Source organism: Acipenser ruthenus, chromosome 37 (genome assembly GCF_902713425.1).
Source record: "Acipenser ruthenus chromosome 37, fAciRut3.2 maternal haplotype, whole genome shotgun sequence".
Classification (NCBI taxonomy): domain Eukaryota; kingdom Metazoa; phylum Chordata; class Actinopteri; order Acipenseriformes; family Acipenseridae; genus Acipenser; species Acipenser ruthenus.
The window spans coordinates 1,302,361-1,323,359 of record NC_081225.1 but is presented as its reverse complement, the minus strand read 5'-3'; the positions used below and the strand labels follow the sequence as shown (position 1 = coordinate 1,323,359).

The 20,999-nt window shown below is 38.8% G+C and overlaps 1 protein-coding gene across 6 annotated transcripts; it reads left to right on the top strand.

Annotated features, from left to right (window-relative positions):
• Positions 1 to 68: 68 nt before the first annotated feature.
• Positions 69 to 20,244, top strand: LOC117962572 (cytotoxic granule associated RNA binding protein TIA1-like). Of its 6 annotated transcripts, none has more exons than XM_059008373.1 (13): positions 69 to 336; positions 2,568 to 2,664; positions 3,727 to 3,820; positions 5,851 to 5,903; positions 6,185 to 6,239; positions 6,987 to 7,074; positions 10,110 to 10,185; positions 10,837 to 10,945; positions 11,734 to 11,832; positions 12,442 to 12,526; positions 13,593 to 13,764; positions 14,358 to 14,509; positions 15,590 to 15,965. In XM_059008373.1, exons 1-13 carry the CDS (start codon positions 302 to 304, stop codon positions 15,606 to 15,608), a joined length of 1,134 nt encoding a protein of 377 aa, XP_058864356.1. In that variant the 5' UTR covers positions 69 to 301; the 3' UTR covers positions 15,609 to 15,965. The 6 variants fall into 6 exon arrangements, with proteins under 6 accessions (XP_058864356.1, XP_058864354.1, XP_058864357.1 ...); XM_059008371.1 differs by lacking the exon at positions 15,590 to 15,965 and adding an exon at positions 18,681 to 20,244 and having other exon boundaries at positions 70 to 336; XM_059008374.1 differs by lacking the exon at positions 15,590 to 15,965 and adding an exon at positions 18,681 to 20,244 and having other exon boundaries at positions 70 to 336; positions 3,727 to 3,825.
• The last annotated feature ends 755 nt before the right edge of the window (positions 20,245 to 20,999 follow it).

Sequence of the window (20,999 nt, the reverse complement as noted above, 5' to 3'; positions counted from 1 at the left end):
CGTACAAAGATGCTGAAGATATAATTATATTGCCCGCTGCCCTCCCCTGATCTGCCCCGACGGCGCGTCACTGCGCCTGCGCGCTGGTATATCCGCCCGGACTCGGCCGCCATCTTATGTCGCTTTTTCTTTTGTTCCACAGACGGAGCAGAGGCGGCTCTGCGAGAACGAGAGAGAGAGAGATTTACCTTTAAAAAATAACCTTATAAACAAACAAACAAACAAACAATACAACACGAAACACACAGAAAGAGATTCATTCTCAGGGTACACGAAGTCTCTCTCGGCAAAAAAAAATAAAATGATGATGATGGATGACGAGCAGCCCAAGACGCTGTGAGTATTAGTATTATTATTATTATTTTAATTCTGTTGTTACCACACACACACACACACAAAAAACATGTCTGGTCTTTTAGCAGCGCTAGACCGGAGTCGTTGCTGTTTTTTTGGGGGGGTACAGAAATACATACGTGGTTGTTTTGTGATATCGCAAAAAAAGGCCGCGTAATTCACGCCGGTTTGCGAATGGGATGTGATGACGTGCCCGTCTCCTTCTGTTGTGATTATTATTATTATTATTATTATTATTATTATTATTATTAAATAAAACGAAGGGGGGACCAAGTCATTTTTAAAATAAACACAATATTGATTCGCTGTTCGCGCTTACTCGCTCGCATTTGAAATCGGAATATCGTTTTGGGCAATCGTTCACATCCAGTACAAGTCGTACCAGAGAGAAACAAACAAACAAAAAACACAATATGGCCTTGAATTTTGATTTTCTGGACTTTGATACATTGAAAACAAACACACAACACGGCGCCAGGCGCCACAGTATTATAAACAACGACCAGGCGCCATTGCTTCGTGTATGTGGCTGATGGTGGTGTTACAAATGTTAACATTTTCTGGCTAAACAACCCGTCAAAGCTACTGTTAATAAGAATATGCTTGGCCGACGACGTTTTGTATTATTGGCTGAATACTGTCGCTCTATTAAGACACGTTCTTTTATTTTAATTTAATTTTTTTTCAGTATTGATGCAGTGTAAGTTAACCAAATGTCCCAACACTGTATAGGAAGTGTTAGGCCCAAGGCTTTTATACAAAGTATAGGGACGAGTCTCCTTAATGTTTTTAGGCGGGTACATGCAAGCACACGTTTATACTTGCAACCGCAATTGATAATGCGTTAATTGTGTTTTACAAAGTTATAGAAGAGTTATTTTTTTATGCAAAAATACATAAGCCAGCCTGTACCATTTTAAACTCTGCTGCATTACGTGTCCTGAACGGAAGCGTTGATTATGACAGTATTGCTTTTGAAAAAAGTGTTGGCAGGCAATGCCATTTTATAAACTCCAGGAATCAGAATACCCAAACTTTTCTCTTTCGGTATAAACTCCAGTCTAGGTTCAAAAACCTGAAGTATTGCATCTCGCGTTCTGTTAAACCCATTATTACTGGGCTGGAAATATGTACAGCAGTTTGATCCTTTCCTGGTTTTGCTGTAACACACCTGAGCTTGTTACCTAGACACACTGGGGCTAATCAAGCTCGTAGTAAAACCTGGAATGGGTGACACTGCTGTGCAATTCCAACCCTGCGTTCTGCTCCCAAACCAACTACGACTAAAGTGATCTTGTAGCTTCCTCATTCAGCTTGTCTCTGGATCCTGCATGCACTGATTATTAAATAGAAGGGTTTGTTAACACAGATAGCCTGGGCCTTGGTAGTCTCATGGTGTTAACTTGTAGTTGCACTTGTACACGCTTTTTCAACATGTTTGGGCCCATGAGTAACGCACACCCATCTTCAGCACACACACTCGCACACACCTTTCTTGGAACCCTTTTCTCCGCAGCATGTTTGTCATCAACCACAAGTGCAGAAACCCCTCCCCAGATTCACTTGAACCAAAATGACCCTGCTGGAGAAAATTTATAAAAAGGAGAATATGCAGCTTCCAGCTTATTCCATTAAACACTGAAAGACACGTTTTTTTTTTAGTCTTGATCTCTGCACCTTTTTCTAATTTTACAAGCAATTTCACAAGCGAGTTCTGGTGGTGTATATAGTTTAGAAATGCTACACAGTTTTTGTTTTTTTTTATAAATTCAAATGTTTCGACTAGAAGTCTTTCTCAATACATTCATCATTTTAAATGTAGTACTTCTAAATTTAGCACTTGAGTGTTTTATTTTTAATGGTCATGGATAGTGTTGTATGCCAACCACTATTCAGGGCTGGAAATAAGACTCCTGTTGCATAGCAGTTTGGCCCATTTTAGGTTTTACTACAAGCTTGATGAGCCCCAGTGCGTATAGTTAACAAGCTCAGGTGTGTCATTAAACTCGTAGTAAAATCAGGAACGGATCAAACCGCTATGCAGTGGGAGGCCTATTCCCATCCCTGTTTGGTCCACACTTCCTGTTCCCCTTCCAGTTCATATAAATGTTTTGACTTGTGCAATTGAATAACTGGTTTCTTCTCTCTCTCTCTCTCTCTCTCTCTCTCTCTCTCTCTCTCTCTCTCTCTCTCTCTCTCTCTGTGTTTTACAGTTACGTTGGGAATCTCTCTAGAGATGTGACAGAAGCTCTTATCCTTCAGCTGTTCAGTCAGATTGGACCGTGCAAAAGCTGTAAAATGATTGTAGATGTAAGTCTCTCTCTTTTTAATCCAGTGTCGTGTAGCACAGCGGTGGCCGACCCTGGTCCTGGAGGGCCGCAGGGTCTAATGGTTTTTGTTCCTTCTGCCCGAGTTCTCAGTTACTTAATTGAACAAATTTTTTTTTTGTTTAATTGGTCAACAGCACAAAAAAAAATCTAGGTCTTTAGCCATGGATGATTTTAAATATACCCAGAAAACCTGCAGGATGGTGGCTGTCCAGGACCTGGTTTGGTCACCCCTGCTGTAGCATGTAGTGCTGAATCAATCTGTTCGGATTGTGATCTCCACAGGTGAGGGTCACTGGTGTCGATCGGGCTGATTCACTCGTTCAGAGTGAAGAAGCCGCTGCCTGGATTTGTGTGGATTGCTGTGCTCCATAGTCTTAAGAAAAGTAGCAATCCACATGAAATCCAAGTAGCTGTTTCTTCACTTGGAATGGTAAGTCAGCCCGATCAACACCAGTGACATTCGCCTGTGGAGAGCTTGATCGGAATAATGTGGCTCTCTTAAGGATGCTTGGTGGTCAACTGGTTAAAGAAAGGGGCTTGTTACCAGGAGGTTCCTGGTTCAAATCCCAGCCACTGTGTGGTGACCCTGAGCAAGTCACTTAACCTAAAACCGTGGTCCTATTGTAAATCACAATAAGTGACTCTGCAGCAGTTGTTGTGAGGCATAGTTCACCGCCTAGTCTCTGCAAGTCGCTGTGGATTAAAGTGTCTGCTAAATGACTAGATAATAATATTCAGGTGAGAAGTGAGCATTTTCAGGTAGGAATTTTAGGAAGCTGTTTAAACTAACTCTGGGTTTTAAATACCAGTCGTTTAACCTCCTTGTGCTCCGTCCTTCGGGCGAGACGTGAAAACGAGGTCCTATTGTAAGTGACTCTGCAGCAGTTGTTGATGATGCAAATTTCATCTCCTAGTTTCTGTAAGTCGTCATGGATGAAATCTCTTGCTGAGTGACTCATAATAATAATTCATAATTCATCACTCTCTCTCTCCTTGCTGAAGTACACACTTACAGCGCAGTGTTTTTTTTTTTCGTTTTCAGACTGCAGGTAACGACCCGTACTGCTTCGTAGAGTTCTACGAGCACCGACACGCCGCGGCTGCATTGGCTGCCATGAACGGAAGGAAAATAATGGGTAAGGTAAGCTATCGTATCTAAAGGGTGAGTTGGGGGTGAATGAGGCTCGGAGTGTGAAACGCCAGAGGTGTGATTCAAGTCTCCACTGGCAGAGCAGTTTTTGCCGTTTAAGTTTTTTTTTTTTTCACTGTGATCTTTGTTGTAGGTGGCCTGCCCTGTACCTAAAATGCACAGTGTGGCCTTTTTATTAAACCCACACCAGGGATGGAAATAATACTCCCGTTGCATAGCAGTTTGATCCGTTCCTGGTTTTGCTACAAGTTTAATAAAACACACCTGAGCGTGTTTACCTGTACACACTGTGGCTAATCAAGCTTGTAGTAAAACCTGGAATGGCTGAAACTGCTGTGCAATAGGAGTCTTTATTTCCATGCCTGTCACACTAGAAGCTTGAATGGCCCAAACTGCTATGCAGCAGGAGTCTTCAATTATTCCTGACCCAGCGAATGATTCAGTTATATGCCATTGTGGTCTTTTATTTATCAGACGTGTTCTCCTTTTCCGTAAGGTTTGTTTGAATACAAACAGGATTTTATAGTGTGTGGGCAACGTTTTGTACTCCAATAGTCTTTTTATTGCTCTAGCCAGACAGCCGCCACCCTTATCACTGTATTTAAATGCTGAAATAACCCTCCAGCACCTGTTATCCCAGACATGGTGACAGTGTCCTGATTTGTCTTGTTAACACGTTCTGTAGTAGCAGAGACGCGTTTTTAGGGATAGGAATGGGGGGGTGGGATGGGGGCTGGGGGGTATAACAGTTCAAACCAATCATACACAGGTAAGTAACGTCAAAGAAAGGTAACTTACTTTTGACGACCATTTAAGAATTTAAAATGTAAAATCTAAATCTGTTCTGCGTTTCACGTCCTCCTTTTTGTCTTAAGGAATCTCTCCAAACAGCACTTGCTGTAAAGCCAAAAATATTTGCGACCAGAATATTTGGCGAATCACACCCACGAAACCTGTTTTTCTCCAGAAATGTTGGCGACCTGTTGCAATATACGAAGCATGTGTTAGTGGAGTCTGATATTCGTGCCAAAAATATTTGCATGTTTTTTTCATACGCATAATAAAAGGCTAGCAAATGTGTATGGTGGCTTTACAGTAAATTAACATTGCAAGCAGACTTTCTTGGGTGACTGAAATTCCCGACTCTAAGCTCAAACTCTTTAAATAAAACTCCTTTTTTTTTAATCCTGAAAAAAACACAATGGTATTCTATTGTTAGTCTTGATTATTTTTACTAAAAAAAAATAAAATAAATAATGTTACAAAGATGGTTAGGGTGTCTAAGTTAGACAGTTTTAACATTGATATCCCTCACAGCGAAATGTATTTAAAAAAAGTATTTCATGTGCACAGACTCCGCTGCGTTACATGTGTGTTTTTATATATTTTAAAATACATTTTACCTGCATGCATACGTTTGTTCCCAGATTATATCGCCACGTATCATATATTCAAATTAATAATATAGATGTACCTCAAATGGTGGCTGAAGTAAAATCATTTGTATAGTTTTGACTAACAAATGACCACAGCAGCACACACACTCCGTCTTGACTTTTCCCAGAGGATCATTACCTGAATATGCAGCCCTGTGTCATGCAACGAAAAAAAAATCAATGTCCTTAAATAATAATAATCAAAAACCTTAAACGTAAAGCTACACAAAACCAATTTGCACAAACTGTCCGAGTTGTAACGTTCACGTAAATCATCTGAAAAACGACACTTGCCTGCTTTAAGCAAATTTTTAGGCTTCTGCGTGACTGGCTGTTAGGTTCGCTGATCCAAGACAGTTCACGTGTTTATGGAGAGGCGTTGTGTGTCCTTTGTTTTGAATGTGCGTGCGTTTCACGCAGCCCGGAGGTACTGGGATACATGCACGTTGAATCTTTCTAAAGCAGCAAAATTATTCTAATTGAAGAACAATATATTTATAGCAGCATCCTATGATCTGTTGTAAACCTGGTAGCATCCCGTTCAGTTTTTATAAAAAACACAATATTTTATCCTCAACAGGTAATGAAGGACCATTGAGGAGTTCAGTAAACAAGGTCATATTTCCCTCGTTTGTAAGTGCCTTATTATTTAGACCTTTTTTTACTCTTGTCAGATTGTTTTAATACCAGGTTCTCACTCGAGACTTGCTACCTATTTTTGGGGAAAAAAATATATGATCTGCATCATTGTCAGGATCAGGTATCCTTTTCATCATCATGGCAAGCATACAGAGGCTCACATTGTGTGTGTGTGTGTGTGTTGGATTCTTAGCTTAGGAGAAACCTTGTTTTAATGTATGAAAATAGTACGACTAAACACTTTTTTACCCTTTCTTTGTTTCTCTTTTTTTTAGGAAGTTAAAGTGAATTGGGCAACAACCCCGAGTAGCCAGAAGAAAGACACAAGCAGTGAGTATTTATTATTATTATTATTATTATTATTATTATTATTATTCATTTGCATGTGTTTAGAAAAAAAATAAAAATACAAAAAGAAACTTTAAATTCAGTGACAAATTGTTATTGTTTTATCTATCTTCCAAAGCTTTCAAATGTTGAAAGGGGTTTGGATTCATATACCTGTGTCTTTTTGGAGTCTGGACTCTGCCCCTGATCCAAGTGTGAATGGGCTCATTTAAAGACGTATTATTTGCACTTACTGTAAACTACACTATTTAAATATTAAGCTTGCATTGTAGTAACCCTGCACTGCCCTGTAACAGCTGTAAGTCGCCTTGGATAAAGGTGTCTGACAAATACAAATAATTGGAATAAAGCGTCTGCTGTGTTAGTAATAGGCAAGCTAAGTCGCATGACTCGCACCTCCCGCACAGCTATCTGATTGTCAGTCCTCTTGATGCAACGAAAAGAGCATTAAGAACTTATCACAGAGTAGTACTTTTTTAAAAAAGCTAAAAATGCTGCAGAAGACGACAGCAACAGACAGCGCATCCGCTACAGCTGTGGACACAAACAAAGCTGGAGGAACGCGTTGCTTTATAGAAATTAAACTTATTACCAATTATGTGTTACTAGAAGTTCAGTGTACATATAAAATGTGAATTTGTATAACGCTTAATTTCTATTTCGGTGGTTCTCCAGTACCTTTTTGAGATTTAGGACCACACCACTTATCTTGCCTTCTGTGTTTGTTAGATCACTTCCATGTCTTTGTTGGGGACTTGAGCCCAGAGATATCCACAGAAGACATCAAGGCAGCGTTTGCCCCGTTTGGGAGAATATCGTAAGTACCGTGCTTCGGAGCGCTATGATAATGCTTTGTGGGCTCTTGCTATTAATTATTAAAATGCCATTGTAACAATTTTTATAATGGGCTGTGGCCTTGTTGAAACTTATCAAGCATACGCTGTTTATAATATGAGTGGCCAAAGATTGGATCGGCATTGAGACTGAACTTCTCCCTCCCTCACCCCCCAAGAAAAAGGGTGCTCCCTCCAGTCCAGGGCAGGGCAGGTTTGAGGCATGGAGACTGAACTGCTCCCTCACTCCCTAAGAGAAAGGGTGCTCCCTCCAGTCCAGGGCAGGGCAGGTTTGAGGCATGGAGACTGAACTGCTCCCTCACTCCCTAAGAGAAAGGGTACTCCCTCCAGTCCAGGGCAGGGCAGGTTTGAGGCATGGAGACTGAACTGCTCCCTCACTCCCTAAGAGAAAGGGTGCTCCCTCCAGTCCAGGGCAGGGCAGGTTTGAGGCATGGAGACTGAACTGCTCCCTCACTCCCTAAGAGAAAGGGTGCTCCCTCCAGTCCAGGGCAGGGCAGGTTTGAGGCATGGAGACTGAACTGCTCCCTCACCCCCCTGCTTTATAATGTCCTTAAAGAATGTATTGGTCAATATTAAATATGCAGTAAATTGATGCTATGCTAGTTAAGTATTCTTTCTTCAAGTTGTGAAAAGACTGATGGGTAAGTCTTATTCTGAATGTATTAATGTCTTTAAACCCAAATATATCTTTACATTGTAAACCACTGTAATTCAATATTGTATTTGACAATCAATGTAAAGTTTCAAGTGGATACCGAAATATATAGATGTCTTTACTTTCATTGGGAATGTGTGATAGTTTTAAATGATAATTGAGTTTACACAGACAAGGTTTATATGTTAATCTAATACTTTACAGCCTCACTGTAACAACACACTTTAAGATGAATGTATTGGTAAAAAAAAAACTTTATTTGTGTTTTTGTCCATGTGTACAGAATTACATTTGTTTAACCTTTTTTTTTTCTACAAACTAAGTCTTCATAGTCAAATATACAATTGCAACAATATCTGAAATTTCAATTTCTCAAAATTCACAGCTGCCCATGGAATTTCAAAAAGCGGGTAACGAATTGACCTGAGAAATAAAGAAATCGGTTAACAGGCGACGTATGCCTTTTTAATTCCTATTTTTTTTTGTATTCATATTTATTGATTTATTTTAAAGATAAGTAGGTAAAATTAGTGTTGACGCCAAGAAAAGCTATATTTATTTGCAGTGCATGGTTCAAGAAAGAATTCACTTAATTTTCTTTGCTAGCAGTAGCGTTAGCTGAGCATAGATTGTCTGGTCAGAATTGATTACCTGCTTTGCTCGTGCCTCAGAGCATTAAGGTTTTACACATTAGATTATGGCATACAGTGTGCACATGTGAGCAGTCTGATATAGAAAAGCATTTTTGCATGTTTTGCGACCTCTATAAGTCGCTCTGTTTAATTGTAATGCATTACAATAGCTGTTAAGGCAGCCTCTGTCCTTTTCAGTCCCTGTGTTAATTTTTAAAGGGGATTTTTGTAATGTGAGCGTTACCCGTCCCCTGCGTGTTGCAACAACTGTTTAAATAACGTACCTGCCATTTTATTTTCATTGGCATCCTGACAACTTTTTACACTTACAACTTTAAACCCTGTTTCAAAGCTCTTTTCAACATGTCTGCTCTAGAGCACTGGGGTTTGAAATCTGTCCTATAAATCAGTGGTTCTCAAACTGGGGGACGCAAACTGTATCCTGGGGGAGGGGGGTGTTAAAGTTCAGGTTTTCTTTTTAATTAGAAATAAATGACTTACAGCTCACATCTTATCCTTGGCTATACCGTATAACATGCAGGTGCTTTATTGGCTATTGTGATTGGATCGCCAATAATACTTACAAAGAAAACATAAGTGCTGCGGCTTGTCTGTTCTGTACCACATCATGGATCGCTATTGCTGTGTTACCTGTTTGACAATGTGGGAAATAATCCTAGTCCATTTTGAAAAGAGCTTTGAAACAGGGTTTAAAGTTATCAGTGTAAAAAGTTGTCAGGATGTTAACAGTGAAAAGAAAAACGACAGGTGCGTTATTTAAACAGTTGTAGCAACACGTGGGGACGGGTAACGCTATATTTTTCGGAACCCCGCTACTTGCTCTTTAAATTCTCACTACCCAGAGCCGCTCTCTCTGCGTGCAGGGTGATAAGTCTCTGGCATTTTGCTATTGTGTTCTGCAAGTTTGTACTTTGTGGTCAGTACAATCTGATGCTAAGTTAAACTGGGCTTTTAACTTAATGTGGTATATCAAATTTATATATATTTTTTGTTGCAAAAATGCATTCATAATTACGGCTTTATTCACATTAATACTAGTGTATTATTTCAGGAACTAATAATTATTATTATTATTATTATTATTATTATTATTATTATTAGTAGTAGTAGTAGTAGTAGTAGTAGTAGTAGTCGTAGTAGAAGTAGTATTAGTATTTAAATGCATAGATTCAAAAGTTTAAACAGTATATATTTTATAAAGGAGGTGTGTAATGCTGTAATACGCATTCCTGGAATTGCGATCCCCTTGATAGTGTTACCGTGTTCCTACACTGTCTGTGAGTCTCTGTATAATCACCCTGTATCTTCATGGAATTGCATTCTGGCTCTTGGCGGTGTGATGCATAAAATAGTACACAGTGCATTTGTTTTGTTTTTTTGTGCAAGGACCTAGAAGTGAAACATAATGTGAATGAATTTTTCAAATTGTAATCCCAACATTTTAAATTTAATGCAAGGACTGAAAAGGTTGTCTCCCAAATTATTTATATAGAATTACACACTGTATATCTAGCTATGCTTTTTTTTTTCTGTTCAGTATACGGTCGCTTTAAAATAAAGTAAATCAGAGATGAGAATCAATGTGCTTTTATTTATTTTATTTTGGCTCTTATTTTAATCTTCATCAGGAGCGTATTCATTACCCTGAACTGACAGTTTTCCCTCCCTTTCTTTCTTTGTGTCTATATAGGGATGCCAGGGTGGTTAAGGATATGGCTACAGGGAAGTCAAAAGGCTATGGCTTCGTCTCTTTCTTCAACAAATGGGTAAGCGTCTCTCAGCAGGTGTCTGTGCAACAGTACACTGCACACATTTTCCAATGCAGTACGTATCGCCATGTGTGTTGGCATACGATATCATCACGGTGCGTGTGATGGTCCTGGTGGGCTACCTGCGTGATGCGTAATAAGATCATTTTAATGCTGGACTATTATTAAAAGACAGAAGCTCAGATCAGTTAAGGAGAGTGTGCGTGTTCCTCGTACCAGCTATAAAACGCGCTTACTCTTCATTGGAGAACTGCTTGTTGAGCTGCAGTGAGCTGTGCTGGTGTGCTTTTGGTCGTGTATCGCGACACAAGCCTCTGTTAGGGTACGATGCATCACGTACAGAAAGTATCCCGCTTCATCGATAAGCAGCGAGACCCCTGGAAACCAGGGGCTAGTTTCACAATCCACTGCCAGCTAGTAAGCGGTCTGATTTCTACCTGTTTCATAAAAAATATACAATGGAACGATAAAGCTTAGTAGAAGTCCACTTGGCAAGTGTAAAGTATTCAAGGATACATGTTCTGTTTTCTTTTAATATTTAACAGAAGTGAACTGGATTTAGCAGACTGCTATCTGGAACTGCTTTGTGAAACCAGCCTCGGGTGTCAATCTTAAACTTCATTAATGTCATTTTTCATCTTCTACTAGGATGCAGAGAACGCCATTCAGCAAATGGGGGGCCAGTGGCTTGGAGGCAGGCAGATCAGAACTAACTGGGCTACAAGAAAGCCCCCTGCTCCTAAAGCTACTTACGACAGTAAGCTTTTTAACTAACCTTCACCCTCTCTGTTTGAGTTCAGGTTTACAACCTACGAATTTCAAAACAAAATCTGTTCTCCTTGTAATACAAACATGTTCTCAAATATAGAACTTTAACATTCATACACGTATACATCTAAACCCACACCTTCAATGAGTTTTTTGCATTGTAATAGGACTAGTACAATAACAAACGTTACGTTTAAGTCGCTGTAGTAGTAAGCCGACAGTCTGTGTAATATATATATATATATATATATATATATATATATATATATATATATAGTTGTCATCAAAAGTTTACATACCCTCTGTTTGTTCATCTTACCAAGTGATAGTTAAAAATCTGGTGAATTAACCAAGTACCAGTGTTTGACTATGAAAGTCAATGGAGTTAATTCATAAATAGTTACCCTGTGCCTTATCGTTAATTCACCAGATTTTTAACAACCACTTGAAAAGACGAATGAGTGTTCAACACACTTACAAGAAGAATCATTGTCGTGTAAGTGTAGTGTATCAAACAATATTTCAACTTCATACGTTGGTAAATAACACTGTTGCAAATAGAGGGTATGTAAACTTTTGATGACAACTGTGTGTGTGTGTTATTAATAACACAATTTTGCAATTCATTTATAAATGGGCTTCTCATTTTAAGGAAGTCGTTTAATTTTCCTGTATGTAACGGAAACCCTGTATTTTAATTTGGGGAGCGGGGTTTACAACCTCCGAAAGCTACGCTCGGACTGACTTGCTAAACAAAACCTGCTCTCCTCCTCACAGCTGCGAATGCCAAACAGTTGTCCTTTGAGGATGTCGTGAACCAGTCCAGCCCGAGCAACTGCACTGTGTACTGTGGAGGAGTCACATCAGGACTTACAGGTCAGAGACAGGTTCTCCTTTGCTGTAATGTTTGCACAGTGTCTGAGCTGCATCCTTTTATAAAGGGAGGCTGCACTTCAAATGCTCTTCAGAGTTTCGTCATGAAGATCTCGTCCTACCACAGGGATGGGGGAGAAAGACTCCCATTGCATAGCGGTTTGATCCATTCCTGGTTTTACGAGTTTAATAACACTTCTGAGCTTGTTCCCTATACACACTGTAGCTGTGCAGTAAAACCTGGAATGCGTGAAACTGCTATGCAATAGGAGTCTTATTTCCAACCCTCTACCACATGACGTTAGGCTCCCTGTCAAACCTTGGACAGTAACTATACACTATGAACAGTGATAGGTAATGTTGTATGATGTATAGTAACGAACAAATGGATAATTTTAAAAAGCAGAACCCAAATACAATGGATGTGGGGGGGTGCATGTGTTGAACGATGAATCTGATTTATTTAATTATAACTTTTTTGGACAAGTTGCCATATATGTAGTGTGTTTGAACATGTATCTTAATACACAACCTCTGTAATATGATATACTGTGTCATGCAGAAGTTTGCTAGAACATCTTTTTAATTGGTCCCTGTCTTTATTTTTCCCAGAGCAACTGATGAGACAGACGTTCTCTCCTTTTGGACAGATCATGGAGATTAGAGTTTTCCCAGATAAGGGATATTCTTTTGTGAGGTATGTTTTAATAAAACAGGATCTTGGTTAGAGGGAATATTACTGCGCTAGTTTTAAATGTAAGTGGGGTGTCTGAGCACATGTCGTATTATTGAAAAGACCAGGTGGGTGCAGGAATTTGAGCGATTGGGAGCCCTGCTAAAATCTGCTGAGTACTGAGAGCACTCTTTGCAGAATCTGTGAAAGTCTACAGCTATGGCCAAAACTTCTGCCTCGCTTGGAGTTTTAAGACTGAGATGCTAGAAAAAAAAACTAATGAGGGTAATTTCGAAATTTTTATATAACATGTAATCAAAGAAACTACAAAACGATATCGCAAGTGTCTACCGGAAGCCATGATAGCAGTACAGCAAGTATTTCATGTTAGATTTCGAAATGTCACGTTTTTCAATTTGTCAGTTTCATGAAGCATATGGAAAACTACAAAGCAGTATCTAATTCATTATGTTAAGGTAACATTATTCAGCAGGTTTCGTTAGACTTTATGCAACACAATTAGTTAATTCTATAGGTTATGTGATGCTTTTAGCCACAGCTGTAGGTTTACTAGTTGGAGTTGAGCAACTATATGGGAGGAGCTTTAGCAGGGGCCTGCTTAACCCATTAAGTGCCACTGTGGCCATTTGAAGACAGGCTACTTTATCATAATATAGTTCAGTTAAATTAATAATCTACTCATTTTTGTTAACTGCAAAAGTCTATTGTAATGCATCAAATTACATGAGTACAACTTGTGTTCTGATTTTTATTTCAATGAAACATTTTAATTTGGTTCTGAAATGGGTTTAACTCCTGGCTCCTGGTCTTTTCAATAAGCTTGACTGGGTGCAGGGCTGCTGTGAGTCTCAGACTCTGAATCAATAGAACAATACAGAAGCTGCCGACTCTAGCCCCATTCCAATGCTTTTACAACCAGGTCGTGAATGAGTCTACCGAACCTGCTAGAAGTCGGTCGACTAACCAGAGGACTTGATCAAAATCCTGGACTGGGAGTTGGGGACTGCTGGTATCCTGGTTGGGAGTTTACTGACTCGGTTTACAATTGACTGGTTTCCCCGTCTCCCAGGTTCAACTCCCACGAGGGGGCTGCCCACGCCATCGTGTCCGTCAACGGGACGTCGGTAGATGGTCACGTGGTGAAGTGCTACTGGGGGAAGGAGACTCCAGACATGATGAGCCCAATGCAGCAGCAGCAGCAGCAGCAGCCACCGCAGCAGCAGCCTCCGCAGCAAGTGCAGGTGAAGCACGCTGAAAGTCTGGCCCTTCTGCTGACTATTTTATGTAGCAGACAGCATAAATACTAACGTACCTAACTAGCCCACAACTTGAATACTAATTGTATTATATAACTGCAGCCCCCAACCTAATACTAACCCTGTTAAATAACTATACCCTACAACTTGCATACTAACTTGTGTTTTTTTTACGTAACTGTAGCAGTTAACATAATACTGTGTTACATAACTTTAGCACACAACTTTAAATACTAACTTTTTATATATACAGTATCTGTAGCCCAGAGCTTAAACACTAACCTACAGCTTAATTACTATCAAATAGAAATTCATTCAAGTGATATGACTAAATAAGAAGTTAAAAAAAGCACTTGTTTAATGTATTTATTTTTATACACAGCGATTTAGCATTTCAATTCCCATTATATCAAGTGCTTTTAATCGACAAGTCAGAGTTCAATATGATACTGCTGCATTTATTTTAATTATAAATTAACACGTGAATGAATAAAGAATGGCAGTTAAAAATATATATATAATATATATTTTTGCTGCTTTTACTGACAACGATTTATCTGCGTTTTTGTTTTTCGCAGCAAAACAAAGTTGGGTTTGCAGCAGCGCAGCCCTACGGCCAGTGGGGCCAGTGGTATGGGAACGCCCAGCAGATTGGCCAGTATGTGCCCAACGGCTGGCAAGTGCCTGCGTATGGAATGTATGGGCAAGCATGGAACCAACAGGGTTTCAAGTAAGTAAGCCAGGCAGCCAGCCAGCCAGGGGGCAGTTTTCAGATTTAAAGATGGGTTTTTTCTTTTTCTAGGACATGCACAACCTCCTCCTCCTCCTTCGTACAGTCGTTCAAAGAATCATTTTTATCCCAGTTGAAAGGTTGGGCTGCAGTTGGATGAACTCTGCAATTTTTTTTTTGCATTTATCATTGAAATTAAGAATTCCGATGGCTCCTGCTTATCTTGAGGAGTGTGTGTAATTATTTTTTCTACAAATTAATTGGGACATTATGCTCTTGACAAAAAAAATCAAAACCAACTATTGCCAGTCAATTCAGAGACTTACCGGCTACTTTTTGGACAAAAACTTTGGCCTGTGTTTCTGACTTTTTTGGAGTATCCTTCTTGTTGGGATCAAATTACATATCGTGCCATTTTTATTCATCGATTTGCATATAGAACAACAAACGTTGCAATTTTTTTTTACATTTTTTGTTTCTTCCTTGCCCACCTTCTTAAATTCATATGTATTACTGTGTCCATTTTTTTTAAAGCAAAAACTATTAACTAAATTGAATTGTTTCTGTAACAAGATAGAGGTGCTGCTTACAGTTTTGAATTCTTCACGATACACTGTACAGTATACATAAAGTGCTTTAAAAATGTTACCTCCTTTTCTCTTGTAAATGACTTTAACACTTCTAAGTTGGTGATGAAATGATATGGAATTTGTAATCTGTGATTTTATTAGTTCTTGGGTAGTCTGGTGGTCAAACGTTTTAAGGATTTTCCTAAAGATCAGGACTGTGTTAAACACTCATCCGTCCAGAAGACGCTGTAATAAAAGTGATTTTGTACACTTGCCAACCGTTTAGTGAGAAAGGTCATCCCCACCAACTGCATATCCCAAGCTCCGGATTAAATCAAATCAAAGGTTTTATATAGCTGTGCTGCAGTCCAGTTACCTCGATGCAGTGTCTCAATTATGCTCAAGCCAAAAACAGTACAGCTCAGGAACTCTTTTATATATAAAAAAACAACAAATTCAGATAAAGGGAGTATCATTTTTTTCTCTTCTCCCTTTTAATTCTGTTTTACAGTAGCCCTATTGAGAGCTGATGTCCTGCACAGTCTAGGAAGGTAACTCAACTCTCCTAGGTACATAGTAACCCTTCTGTTTTTGGGTGGGATGACGACACCCCGCATTCTCCGTGAACACGTCTCAATGGACCGTAACACAGCTAACTGACTCTTGATTTAATCCTGGCTTTGTTCCAGACGATCGTTGTGCAAGTGTAAAAACCAGTTTTTTTTTTTATTGATCTTGATTTCCATATGCAGTTCGGTTATTTCAGGTTCGCACTTGAATTCCACATCTGAAGATTAAGGAAATGTTTCTCAGGCTAGAATGAAGCGTTGACTGCTGTATTCGGCATGTTTTTAGCAGTGTTTTTTCATTCCCCCCCCCCCCCCCCCCCCCCCTCCCCATACAGGGAAGGAAACAAGAGCCCTGTTGCAGAGCAGTTTGATCCATTCCTGGTTTTACTAGGAGTTTAAGACACACCTGAGCTTGTTTCCTGTACACACTGGGGCTAATCAAGCTGGTACTAAAATCTGTAACGGGTGAAACTACTCTGCACTAGGAGTCTTATTGCCATCCCTGTCCTATAGATGTTTATTTTGGTCCCGTGTATGAAGTAAACCTTTTGACTTTTGGGGGGGGGGGGGGGGGTTAAGGCTAATCTTAATAAATAAATGAAATACACCCCCCTTCTAAAAAACTTCCTAGATGTGCTGTAAAGGTCCCTGGTTGCATTTATTTGTAAACTAATACCACCATGCTTCATATTCAGTCTGTATTTAATTTTATTACTGCTGGATCTATAACATGTGGCTTGTACACATTTACTTCTGCATCAACAAACAAAATCTAGTTTGCTTGAGCATGGAACCAGGGTTGATGATTATGTTGCTACTTGTGAATGTGTGTCAAGTTAGCTATGCGAGAGAGAAAGGGAGGGAGGGAAGGGCTTCCCTTTATACAGTATTGTACTAAACTAACGTCAAAAGTTTAGTTTGCTGAAGCCTAATAGAAAAGAAAGTGTAGACCTGTACATATTTCAAAAGAGAATTCAAGTCTGTTCTCTTGCACTAAGTTAATGTTTTGAAGTACAGTCTAGTCCATTTTGTGGCAACAATCATTGCGTTTGGCCAGCATCTTATAAAGGGGGGGGGGGGGGCTCTGAATTTGTAATTTATTTGGGGGTCAGGTGGTGACTGCTGTAAAACACTTCACTAACTACAGGCTTTTAAAAAAAAAAAAATGACCTACGTGTGCTTGTTTGCACTATGTAAGCAAAATTATACTGTTTCTATTTTGCGTTTCTTCTATTTGCCTAGCTGAAAATGAATGCTGCAATATAAACTTCTGATGCAAGTGTTGACGATCTCGATGCAGAATGTAGCACACAGTATTACTGTAAAGGACGCGGCCCCAGGCTATTTTTCTTTGCATATCACCGCTGTATTCCTATATTCAAACTGCTGTGATTTCCCCTAAAGTGGACTTGACTGTCATTCACATTCATCATAAACAATTGCCTACCAGCAATTGATACGAGAATAAAATTTCATTCTTTGCATTTAGTAGCTGCTTTTTAAGGGGTTAACACACAGACAGGGTTGAGGTCAATTCCATTTTTTAAATTTTTTTTTTCTAGAATTTTTAAAATCTAATTCCCATTCCGTCCGTTCCAAGTCCTTCAAAAGAAGGAATTGGGGAATTATTTTAAATTGGGATTTAAAGAAAGAAATGGACCCCAGCCCTGCATCAGAAAGCATTTCGCCCAGTGTTTAAAAATTAAACTCCTGTTGGTAAATCTGCAAGAAAAATAAAAACTAAGATGCTATACCGTCTTGCATTACCATCCCTAGTTATCATTTTGAAGTTTTGTTACATAATTTGTACATGTGCTTTGTGCTTGGGTTAATGCTTTGTTAACATTGCCCTATCTAAAAAATAAGTTTTGTCATAAGGATCAGTCAAATAAAAGCGAGTGTCATGGCAACAAACCAGCGTATTGCAAGTCTTGTAAGAGTACGCTAGTTAAGGTGTGATACGATAAATGTTTTACTTCTGTAAAGGGAGCGTCTACAATAACATTTTTAGTATTTAAGCAGCACAACAGCTTGGACTTGCTGACAGATCAATCAAATCCTGCTTCCACTTCTGTTTTGGTTTTCGGTTTTGAATGTAATACTGAGGTCTCAGATCCCTGCGGTTTTGGATGGAGGAAGACTCCCCTTCTCTCTGACTTCAACTGACACCAATACAAACCGCGCCAGCTCTTTGATTGCGTCAAACCAAGTATCGATTTTATGCTGAAGTCGAAGAAATCAATTCCGTTAGCTTGACAAGCACTCAGTAAAGCATAAAGGAAAAAGGTCTATAAAATGGAATTTCTCTCCAGGTGACGGGCAGCATTGAATTATTTGCATTGGAAGTTTTCGCCTTTTAATGAAACTAGCATAGGGGGTGCATTTGCAGAAATTAATTTGCTATTGCTGTATACGCCTATCTTGACCGACTGTGCAATGTTGCTATTTTAACAAATGTTTTTCCTGTTTGTTTGCATCCATTTTTTTGCGCTCCATGTATGTTTGTTTGAGCATTATGAGATGAATATTAAAAGATACTGTTTAAAGATGACCCTTTTGCATTTAAAAAAAAAATGCAAGAAATAGTAAAAAAATGAATTGGGGTGGGGGGGAAACGAAACAAATATATATAAAAATGATGACAAACGTTTAGGCTGTTGATTTATCAAGCCGAGGGGACACAGAGCCGCGGCTTGGAACCTGCTTTCAGGAGACTAGGTTTCAGGCCACTGCGCGGCACACCAGATGGAGACTTGGGGTTTGATACAGCAACCTCAAAGTCTCCTGAAACAAGATTTCAAGCCGCTGCTCCTGATAAAGTGATTTCGTGTTCCCTCTGCTTCTTTTATTTTGGTTAACGTGAGCGTGTTGCGTTCGCTGAAACGTTTTGTCTGCTTTTTGATTTGTAGTTCTTTTAAATTTAAACCTGAAATGGCGCATATATATAATGTGTGGTGTGTTTTTAAAACACTTTTTTTATTCTGTCCCGTACACTCATAACCTGACGGTCGTGTTTTCTTTTCCTTTATCTAGTCGATCCCAATCCCCTGCTGCATGGATGGGTGCAAACTTCACTGTTTATCCTGCTCAGACACCACAAGGCCATCTCGTAGCTAAGAGAGCCGGATTTCAAACCCAGTGAAAACACACACACAATTACACAAAAAAAAATAAAAAGGACTTTGCCTTCTGAAAATGTATAATTAATAAGCAGGGATGAAAAAGCAAGCTGTGGGTTGTGTTTTTATATACCATTTTTGTACAACTTTTGGTCTTCATGAACGGTTTTTGTTTCATCACAGTGAAAGTGTTGTCTGAAATGAACTGTCCTCAAACTCTCACTTGGATCTCCTTAACCCTTTCAGTCCTGGGGGATCCTCTAGGTCCCTGCTTATCTCAGCGTTGTTATGTTCACATGTGCCGTACTGACGGGACATTTGAAGTCCCATTTACCAAAATGTATGTAAAATAAATAAATACATAGTTGTCCTGTTCTCATGTGTGCTCAGTAAAGGCGCTCCTTTTTTTTTTTTTTAAATTGTGTAACTTTAATTTTGCATTCTTCAGCTCGACAAATTCAGGACTGAAAGGGTTCGATTTGAAAAAAATCCAAGTATCTTGCTGCTGCAGGGTGTGGACATTCTTTGACTTTAATATCCAAGAAGCAAAGTTTAACTGTACAGTGGCTTTGGGGTACCTTGTGTTTATTGAAAAGAAAACGGGACGCAAATCTAAAAAGATCATGTTAGTCTTCAGACCTCCACAGCAGAAGGGAGGGGGAGGGGGGTGCTTAGTTTTATTTTAAAATGTTTTTGTTCTATTTCTGTATTGTTTAATACAAATGAAAAAGCAGTTGCAGGGATTACTGCCTAATTTTTATGCAAAGGCAGACAAATATTGCACAATACTATTACTAGATTTTTACACACGTGATTTAATAGTTTTTAATTCAGCATTCCTTGTGTGTGGTGTTTAATTTTTTTTCATTATTTTTTTTGTTTCAATAAACCGCCCTCTGCCAGTACAACCAAACTAACATTGAATGTGCTCAGAAACTGTCGAGACTGAATAGCAATTAACAGGATGTCACTTTTGGTATTGATGAAAACTACAGCTGTGGCCAAAAGTTTTGCATCACCCTATAGAATAAACTCATTTTGCTTCATGAAAGTGGAATGAAACCTGCTTTTAATAATGTTACGTTAACATGTTGAATTACACACCGCTTTGTAGTTTTTCCTGTATACTTAATGAAAAACTGACAAATTAAAAAATGGGACGGCTTCCGATAGACAATACATTTTGTAGTTTATTTGATAAATTCATAAATGTTTATAGTGTTTTATTTTTTTATTTTTTTTATATATATATATAATTCTCAATCTTGAAAAATCCAGGTAATGCAAAACTTTTTTGGCCAGAGCTGTACAGTTGTTGTTTTTTGTTTTTTTTAATGTATAAAATGATCCTTTTTAGCAAAAGGTTTTTGTCTAATAATAAAATGCCTCCTTTCAAATCTGTTCAATGCTGACCGTCACTAAGAATAAATAGGTGGTGCCTAAATTGAAAACCTACTGGATGCCTGCGTTGAAAATCTTTCACGTTTTCTTAATTTTTTTCTAGTATGCCGATGCTATTGAGGGGCCTTGTGTGGAATTAAAGCGTGGATGTTTGTAACATTACTGCAAGTCAATGTGTTTTATAAATTCATAATGTCATGAATTTGGCAGATGCTTCATTTATTATTGTGAAATATATATATATATATATATATATATATATATATATTGTAACTGTAATAATTTTGGTTCTATTGGTTTCGTTCTTGTATTTTGGACAGAGCTCTTCTGTCAGTCTAGGTCAGGGGCGTCCAAACACAGTCCTGGTGAGCCGATCCACTCCAGGTGTAACAGGTACAATGTGATAATGAACTACTTCAGGGTCTGGATCGAGGTGTAATTGGTTCAGTTAAACAATTTAGAACAGGGTTGGAACAAAGACCAGGAGTGGAAGAGCGAACCTCGGTTGCTTGTGATCTCATGGATTCAACTTTAACCTTAATGGTGAGCTGATCATACACATTAATTATTGACTTCAAGTTAATGCTTTGCATTTAAAAAAATAATAATTATGGGGTGGGTTTTTTAATTTTTTTTTATTTAAATATACAGATTGAAAATGGTAATTAATTGCATCACAGAGTTTCTTAAAGGAACCAGGTCTGGCTTCAATCAAAATTGCTGGTGCCACAGCCCTAATAACAGATTCTTATTTATTTCTTAGCAGATGCCCTTAGCCAGGGTGACTTGCAGTTATAAAGTATCACATTACAGAATATCACTGCCATAAACC

Coding starts and splice junctions, on each gene's coding strand:
- LOC117962572 (XM_059008371.1), top strand. CDS start 302: ATGATGATGATGGATGACGAGCAGCCCAAGACGCT. Junction 10,186..10,836: donor TCTCTTTCTTCAACAAATGG/GTAAGCGTCTCT, acceptor ATCTTCTACTAG/GATGCAGAGAACGCCATTCA. Junction 13,765..14,357: donor AGCCTCCGCAGCAAGTGCAG/GTGAAGCACGCT, acceptor TGTTTTTCGCAG/CAAAACAAAGTTGGGTTTGC.